Consider the following 9,128-nt stretch of genomic DNA (forward strand, 5'->3'; position numbering starts at 1 on the left):
AAATCTCTCACAAAACCTCTGAAATGAAGATGGGAAAAAAAGAAACATATATTGTATGTTTGCCTGTCACTTTTAGAAAGAAGAGCAGAGAAAACAATTCTGAATGTGATGTATCTCAAAAACACTGTTAAAGTACAAGTCAGGGTGGCCCAAACTCGGTGGCCTGAAGACCAGATGAGGGTCTTGCAAGCCATTGCCATCCACTGCCATCCCAGGCAATAATCCTTTCCTCCCCCTCCTCTTCCTCCTCATCCTGGTCCCCGTTGCACTCCCCTTTGCAGGTGTGGCCCTTCCTACTGCCAACATCCAGATCTCTTGCGCCAGCCACCAAAAACCAGGCTGATGCCAAAGAAGGGAAGGTTTTGCTGTGGAAAGGTTGCCCGACTCCTAGATGAGGCTTCGGCATGCTGCACCAGGGCGGCAGGGTTGGAGGGCACTGGGCAGTGGGTTGGGTGCAGACATCACTCTTCAGGTGGCATTTGCGGCTCTGAAAGTGATTCTTCATCGCTCCTGAGGAAGGATGGCGGGCAGGACTGAAGCGTGTCGCTGAAGGGGATCTACCCCATGGCTACCACTTAGATTATTATTCCGATACTTCATAACATCCCAGTCATTTAAATAATAAAAGCTTTAAACTGAATGCAGTTTGAAGAGAGCATTTAATACAAAGTGTAGGTGACATGTTGTGAACTCCCTTAAAAGTGTTATTTTATTAAAAGGCATGTCCAGCATGTAGGTAAAATATAGCAGAGAAAGTTTCAAAACATCTTAAATGGTGGGGTTTGAAGTGACCGTGTAGCATCTATGCATTTATCTTTGTTTCAATAATAAAAATACGTTTATTAGCAGTACTGCAGTGAATTAATTCTTAATGCTGTTTACTTTGATACAAATAATCTCTAGCCAAAAGTTGAATGCAGCATAGCTGTAAGAAAAGAAGCAGGCATCAAATGCAAAACTTTGTATTCATTCCAGAAAAAAAAAATCTCTGCAATAAATTGTAATAAAAACCCCTGCAATTAATATTTGCAAAATGTGGCTTAGTATTTCTCATAATTTTTAGTCAATTTTCTTTAAATATATGAATTAACGTAGTTCTCTCTGTGTTTTTGAAGTTTAATTTAAAGATGCTTTGAGGAGACAGATGAAATACTGCAAGCCTCTAAATATTTATTCCAGACTTATGAAACTATTTTTTAAATGTAAAGCAGCCACTTTAATAATCTGAGAACAAACAAAGAAAATTCACAAATTAGCCTGAAAATCAAACATTGAGAAATAAGTAAAAGGAATTTAAGATTCAAGTCTGAAACCTTTTCACAAAACCAACTTCTTTTGTTTGCAAATTAGAGCATATGAAATGGTTGTCTGGCATTTTAGATAAAAAACTGGAAGGTTGGTTTTATTTGAGAGGAGAATAACTTCTGCTTTCTGTAATCTTCTGTTTCTTTCCCAGGCTTTGAACTGGACAAAATATAGAGTACCTATATTTTTAAAGGTTCTTACTTTCAGGTTAAGCTTTTCAGGAGCTAGTAATGATTCATGGAAAGTTTTTACAGGTAGCCTAGCAAGAGATTTGCCACTGCTTATACTTTTTCTGTACGTGCTGTTTTCAGACAAAAAATACCCTTCAATTAAAAATTCACTTACTATATTTTGTTCCCTTTCAAAGTGAAACCTGCCTGCATGCATGGTTACAGTGGGCGAGTTAAGCAGCCTGCACTAGGCACTGCATCCTCCATCAGGGAAGTTAAAAGAAACAGATGAATTTCCAGAAAAGTTACCTTCTCGCAGGCACTTTCCCTCGCAGAGAACACGCGTCAGAAGCGCTTCAGCCCCCGAAGGAGCTGCGATGCCACTTCCACTGCAATCCAGTTAGACAAGAATCTCACTTTCCTAACTTATTTTCTTCTCTCTTCCTAGCAATGCAGCCAGTCAGAAGATATTACCATCATTGCAGCTTAAGTTCCTATCAAGGTTAATTGAAATATAAGTGACTTTTCACCCCACACTGATAAGTTACAAAACGTTAAGTCCACTGCCCATTTTACAGATGGGTAAACTGCAGCTAATATAGGCTCGGTCTCATTTAATATTGCTCTTCCTAAAAGAAAATGAACCAGCTAAAAACCCATAAACAGTAACAGCTGATCCACAACTTACTCTACTGTCAAGCAGCACACTAGGTAAGAAAAAAGCAAATTGCATGACGTGTAATATAGGTGTCCAGAGCGATCCCTCAAATTTGGAGATTCCCTGTGAGACAAACTGAGTGTGGGTATGGAGATTCAGATGAACAGATCCTACTTCAGGGCTGCAATCTGAAGAGAGACAATTAAACTGTAACAAAGCATTTTGAAAAGGGATTTTACAGCTTTCAACTATCAGTCTTACAGCTGTTCCTTATACAAGTCTTGTTATCAAGCCTGATCCAAATAACCTCAATAAAGTCAAAAGAAGAATTTCCACTGGGCTTTGAATCTTTCCCACCTCTAATATACCTCTGCATTTACTATTTCTTAACTGACAGTCCACTGAATTGCAGTCGTCAGCTATGAAACGCCAATTATGGAACAATTTGAAAACAAAAGGATTTACTTACATAAACCCTGCCTGCTACTGAAAGAAAAATTAAGGCAGGAATATTGAATTTGGGGTTTTTAAAATGTATTTCGTTCTTTGCAGCACTCAGCACTAAACTTTTCCTGGGTATTAATCTGTTTGAACTTTTTCCTACTAAATGCCAGCTTGTTCCTCATGCTAATATAAGTAGCTTTTGCTCCTGCATTTTATTCTTCCTTAATACCATAGAAAGTAATGGTATTATTTTGGTATTTCAGTTCCTGGAGAGTTAATGGCTCCAACTCTGGAAGAAAACAAAACAAAAAAAAACACAGGTGCAATCCTTTTTTTTAAAATAGGGTTTACGTAGAATAAAATCCACAATTTATCAGGCAAATTAAACACCATAATTATGGTGGTATGTTTTTACGTTTCCCTAGGCTTTCTCAGAGGCACTGGCTACTTACGAGCCCTGTAGATAACCTGATTGATAAATGCAGTTAATCCTTCCCCGCCTTGGCAACCCTGGGGCCAGGACAGACCAATTTTGCTATAAGCTCTTTTTTTCCACCCCCTGAAATACAGTTACCTAGCCAGGCTTTGTTTATATCTGGTTTCAAACTGTGCTGAGACTAGTTACTCTCCTGGACCTTTAAGATCTATTAATACCATACCTTTCGGCATGGTACTAGTCCTGATGGTTAGTTATTTGATAGCCCTTGTGAGAAGTGCCACCTCGCATAGCAGCTGGTGGCTTTTCCATGTTCTTTCCCTGCAGCATCTTCTCAGACACCAAAAGCCAGACAGAGCATTCCTTCCTCAGCAAGCAGAATAGCTTCTCATCTGGTTTCCTGGCAGCTGGATTTTACCTAGCTTGTAGCGTGCCCTGTGTCTACGGCGGCAGCTAAGGACTGGCGATGGTTGGCGCCGATGCCCTTCCCAGCCCTGGCAGCACCAGCTCTGCCTCTTGGTTTCTTTGACTGATCTTCAGCCCGTTGTAGAAATTACCTCATTTCAGCAATACTGCGGCGAACCGCCATGTTGTTGTAAAGAAAGCTCAGACCTCGGTGATCTGAAGTTACGTGTCCGTGGAATGTTGTTTCCAGGCATTTTCAGTCATGCTATGGGCTTAGCAAAATACTGAGACCTGCTGAAGTTAACACTAATAAAGAAGTGGTTTTCAGGAGCTCGGCTGAGATACCAAAGTAGCTTGTCATCCCCACTTCCTTTGTGTATACAGCACTACCCAACTCAGACCTTCCAAGTAATTTCTAGTTATTCTATTCGGAAATTTTATGGTTTATGTACTAAAAGTTTCCTTTATTTCTACAGTTTTTAAAAAATAAAATTTCTCCTTTCGACAGAAAAGTCTCTTAAAATTATTGAGAATCACTAACACAACTTTTACAATCCCTCAAGCCATTATTTCCTCTAGCAGTCAATATGATACTTACATTTATTTTAATGACAGCAAAGTCAGCAGAAGTTTTATTTTACTTTATTTTAAATGACTGTTAGACATGACACCCACGTCTAAAAGTATCTCTTCCCCTTTCCATCATGTGTTTTGGCTTATGAAGAACAAAGCCCTGACACCACTCGACTTACTTTCTGCTAGATCCTAAGCTTATAGCCAAAGGAAAAATCCACAGGAATTTTATCAGGAATACAAGAAAAAGCTCTTGAATAGAACATGTAAGTAAATAAAGTTTTTCTGCAATCTTTAACAAGGTAATTTACCTACAGGAATACTTTGCTAAGACATGAAAGGTGGCTAAAATACAGGAATTCATGCAACTACAGAACCTTATCCTTCCTGTCGTATGTAGATTCTGTTTTCTTAAGGTGATGAGGATTAATAGGAGTCTCAGATTCTAAAGCCCCACAGTTTTCAGTGAGGATTAAGTTGTGGATTGTTCTAAGATATAAAAATAAACCCCTCTCCCCCCATATTCTAGTGAGCAATTTTTCCTTCTTGCTAATAATTCTATATTGTTTATCTCAAATGTGGTTACATAAAATATAATTAGGACAATACTGATGAGATCTGATTAAAATAAAATTACTTCTAGTGCAATGGGCACAGCTGCCTGGTTACATTCCCACTCTACCCACCCATCTTGTACTTGAACCATTTTCTGTCTCTGGTGATAATACTAACAGCAGGGAGCCGTAGTTCACACTTCTGCTAGGTTTAGTGCCAAACTAAATACAGTTACCAATTCCATTTTTATAATTCATCTTGCAATTTTTAAAATTTTTTTTTTTTTTTCCCCCAAGCATCACCTTTTAGGACTGTGAGATTCTCAGCATTCCTTTAATTAAAATGAAGAGGTTTTCAACAACTAACATTCCAGGTATAAGCTGGAAAATCTGAAACCTCACTCAAAAAATGAAAAACAAAACCAACACATGGGATGAAAAAGAGGCTTAGGATTAAAGTCCTTATCATGATTTTTGGTTGACTCACGGGCATTGAACCTGTGAAACTGGCTTCACTGAACACTCTGTGCTAGCAATTCAAGATGACATATACCCGGTAGAAGTCATTTTTGGAATCTGAAGGGCCAGCAATTTAAAAGTTAGCGCTGTGAACAAGCCACAGCAATATCCATAAAGAAAAAAAAAAAAAGCACTGGAACTTTAAAAAAAATGTTTGGACAACATGATCATGCCTGAAAATTCATGGGGACTACATGAAACATTTTTGCACTGCTGTAATCTAACAATGTGCTATCCTGGGATTTTTTGTCCCAGAACAACTCATTCTCCTGTGCTGCATTAGAATGAAACTGAGCTTGCAGTAAGCTATAGTGTGGTTTAGTTTTACTAGTGCAATGCATCAACTCTAGGGCTGGCATCCTAATGAGGACAAGAACTATGCTTTCATACAAAGAGGACTAGTTCCCCCTCCAGTCGGTTCAAAATATTGTTCACTGCTTCGAGCACACCATAGCCTACAGACCCTACTTATTCCTCGCAGTAACTAACGCAACTGATACCAAGCGTAAGTCAGCATGCTCAATGGCTGGTGACTCAATTTCACATCACGGTAACTATGCTTCATTATTTACAAGACCCATCACCTTTCATTTCACCAGCACTCCTCGTCTTCAAGCCTGCTGTTCGCAGTTGTGCTTTGGAGAACCGCTAACAAGCCCAGCGAGCTGTCCTGCATCTGCCCCCTGTCATTCCGCAGCACTTGTTCTGCCACGGGGTATGCCTGGCCTGTGACTGCTTACAGCAGGCTGCCAGCAATCAGCCATATGTCATTTCTTATATGCACAACATGACTGTCTCATCGCACCCCAAAGCTCTTCTCTTCTCAGTCTGCTTGTTCCAGCATTGGGATTCATGTTCTAAATCCCCAGGCCAAGGGCTAGCCTGGAGGGAACACGTTTTAAAGGACCTTAGCATAACCTTAATGTTCACCACCAAGACCCGAAGCATATCACAGCTAAGTATCACTTTGGCTGAAAGTGCCCAGGAGTAGAAGGTTAACGTAGCAGCAGGTTAGCATGCTTCCTTACTGTAACAGGAGTTACTCCATATACAGCAGCTGTCTCATCTCAAGGTAGGCTCTCAAGACAAGAACTGGAAGAAAACAGATCCATCAGAGTGAAAAGCATCCCCAGGAATGCGGTTCCTGCACGGGCACCGCTCACAGGAAAAGCTCCTCAACTTCAGGGTGGCAGATCCTAGCCAGACAGACAACAAACACAGCACAACTGTGTGATTACCACGCACACCTGGAATACAAGAGCCCTTCTGGGATGGGAACCAGGGGGTGGTTGCTGTGTTATGCTACATTTTGGCAGGGCATGGGGAAAAAAATTTACATATCAAAAGCTTTTGTTTTGTTTTTCAGGAGAAAACTCCCCCCATTTCTATACTAAAGCTTGCATTAAAAAGAGGGAGCGAGAACTGGAGCTGTGGAGGAGGGAGAAAAGCCACTTTATCCATAGAGAGAACAAGAACATACCAAGTATTTGCCATACCAGGGGACCATTCCCTCTGCCTCTGCTTCTTGGTGTCTTCGGTGTCTCAGCGGCCGTGCCACTCCTTTCTTCCAGTGTGTTAGTGACAAACCTAAGCGCGTAACACTGGGAATTTAGATGCAACCAGCTGAGCTGGTCAGTGCCCCAGAGTTTACGAGAAGGGACACAGCACCTTGACAGTACTACAGAGCAGCTAAGTCGCATGGAAAACAAGAAGATTATTTTATGTTGTTTCTATTTCAGCCTGGGCAGGGCTAGATTACAGCAAGCCTTGACAACCCTGCTTGTTCAAACACAGGTCTACTTGCTTTAATCAAGAAGTAAGCCAAGGAAAGAGTTAAAACTATGAAATTGTTGACTGAGGATGAATTTATGTTCTTGTTTCTCACTTTCCTGCTCTCCTATTACTCTCATCTGGTTATTTCTTCTATTAAATACTTTACATTTAGACCGAGGAATGGGTACCGAGAGTCTTAGTCCCTTCTTCCCATTTGGAGGACTGCTGTAACACAAAAAGCGATGTCCTACGCTAATACCCAACTACGGCAATTCAGCAGGCAGTTTCTAAGCCACTAATCTCAGTGTAATCTGGCTATACCTTTGAGCAGCACCACAAAGGCAAAGCTGGGGGTATTTATCCTCACTGATACATGTGCATTTATTTGAGTATTAGCTGGGAGATGATACAGGTTTGTAAGAACACTGTGTCCTGAATAGTAGCAAATCCATACATAGAATGATTGGGAGATTGTTGTGCAATTTGATTTACTTTATTGAGTAATAGTCTGATAGCTACAATGGTGAATCAGAAGAAAAGAAAAAAAAAAGGAAAAAGAAAAAAAAAAAAAACACCCCCCTCCAAAAAAACCAAATCCATATTTCCCCACATTTTGGGAAACAAGCTGAAGAAAACATTCTACACTGTAGAAGACAGCTGTAACTGCTGATATCCATGTTTTGACATTGGAACCGAGCAACTGCAAGTCTGCAGCGTACAGTCCTAAAGCCTCAACCAAAAGAGGCTTAGTAGTAATAACATGGATATATCACCACTGGGAAGATGTTAACATGTTAACAAAGATTCTGGGATACCAATCTGGTATAATCAGCAACATACTGGGCTCCTATGAAAGATGTGGCATTTCTCCTTAAAGTCAGCTTTTAGAGAACTTTGAAAAACAAGGTTTTAAACTGATTACTTACAGTACTCCTTTGCTTGCAGAAAAGCACAAAAATTACAGTTCAATAAAAACTGAATAGATAATCACTTTTTTGACTGGATTTGATTAGTTGCATAACTTTGGCAAGATTATCACAGTGTGATCCAGTTACACTTTCAGGATTATGCGGACACCAGCACCAAATTAATCTTGGAATCAGTCAGCTGAGATACTTATGCACTCTCATACGTCTCTGACCACTTTTGCAGTCTCTCCTAGTCCCACTGCTTCAGTTAGCATTTGATAGTTAGTGCAGTATTTTATGCCATTGATAAAGCAACACCGTCTGGACAGATTCCTGGCTTTGCTCCCCTCGCAAGAATAGCATACCACCTTGTCAAACCCCCGAGGATGTAAACTGGGATTATTCTACATAAATTCTCCCTTTGTGGCATCTGAAATAAAAACCTTTCCCCCAGAACTGCCACTGTTTTGATAGTGAATTCCATGCCTAGTTGTACAACTGGTTACTCAGTTCTTTGGCTGATTTTAAGAATTGCATTTAAAAGTTACTCTACATTAGAGGCATTTAGAAAAGATATTTATACCTGGTATTGGTACTCTTTCAAGTACTCTTTTAGTCTTGTTGGTAATGGCAGCTCCCAGATCTGATTTGTACACTTGTTTATAGTTATTCTGCAGCGGTGTTGCAGAGATGGAGCAGACGTATAGAGGGGTTTGTTCAAGTAAAGATGAACTGTTCCATTTGAAGGTGTTTCGGTTCTGTCCTTGCACATAAGAACATAGTACTCAATCAAATGCACAACACTGTTGAATTGTTTAAGTCTAGATCTGACACAAGTGATAGAGTCCAGTCTAAACTTGCCATCTTGATACTCTATACGTAGATTGGTCGGTCCTGCTGATGTTTTTACTGAAATAGTCAGTAGATACTCTGAATGTGAACTATCCCTAACCAAGAAGGTCCCTTCGGGGGCATCCTGTAGTCTTTCTTTGGCTTCAGCAACAGTCATGTTGCCCCAGTACCATCCTGTTAGAAGAGAAATAAGGGTTCTGTTTATACTTGTTTGTTTAAAAAGCTGCTCTTTGGCTCATGTACTTGTTAATAACCCATTTCCTTTGTTGTTTGAAAGCTAAAGTCCTGCAGGCATTATAAAGTTTTATTTGCTATTTGAATTCATTTACTTTACAATGCGTCTCGTTTTGACAGAGCCTTCCAGGTCACTGTTTATTTTTACATCTATGCATACACACGCACAAACTTTCCTGCAGTGTCTTGCGAGGCTAACGCCGAAGCCGCCGACCCCACGGGCCGCCCGTAAGGTAGCAGGGACGCGCCTTGTGGCTCCGCGCACACGCCGGGGCGAGCGCGGCGCCCGCACGGCAC

At 40.6% G+C, this 9,128-nt stretch overlaps 1 protein-coding gene across 1 annotated transcript; it reads right to left on the minus strand.

The window, feature by feature from the left end:
• Positions 1 to 8,138: 8,138 nt before the first annotated feature.
• On the minus strand, positions 8,139 to 8,769 carry SOCS2 (suppressor of cytokine signaling 2). Its single transcript, XM_010285709.1, has one exon. The coding sequence runs from the start codon at positions 8,752 to 8,754 to the stop codon at positions 8,323 to 8,325; it is 432 nt and encodes a 143-aa protein (XP_010284011.1). The 5' UTR covers positions 8,755 to 8,769; the 3' UTR covers positions 8,139 to 8,322.
• Between the last annotated feature and the right edge of the window lie 359 nt (positions 8,770 to 9,128).

This window comes from Phaethon lepturus, unplaced genomic scaffold (genome assembly GCF_000687285.1).
Source record: "Phaethon lepturus isolate BGI_N335 unplaced genomic scaffold, ASM68728v1 Scaffold56114, whole genome shotgun sequence".
Taxonomy (NCBI): domain Eukaryota; kingdom Metazoa; phylum Chordata; class Aves; order Phaethontiformes; family Phaethontidae; genus Phaethon; species Phaethon lepturus.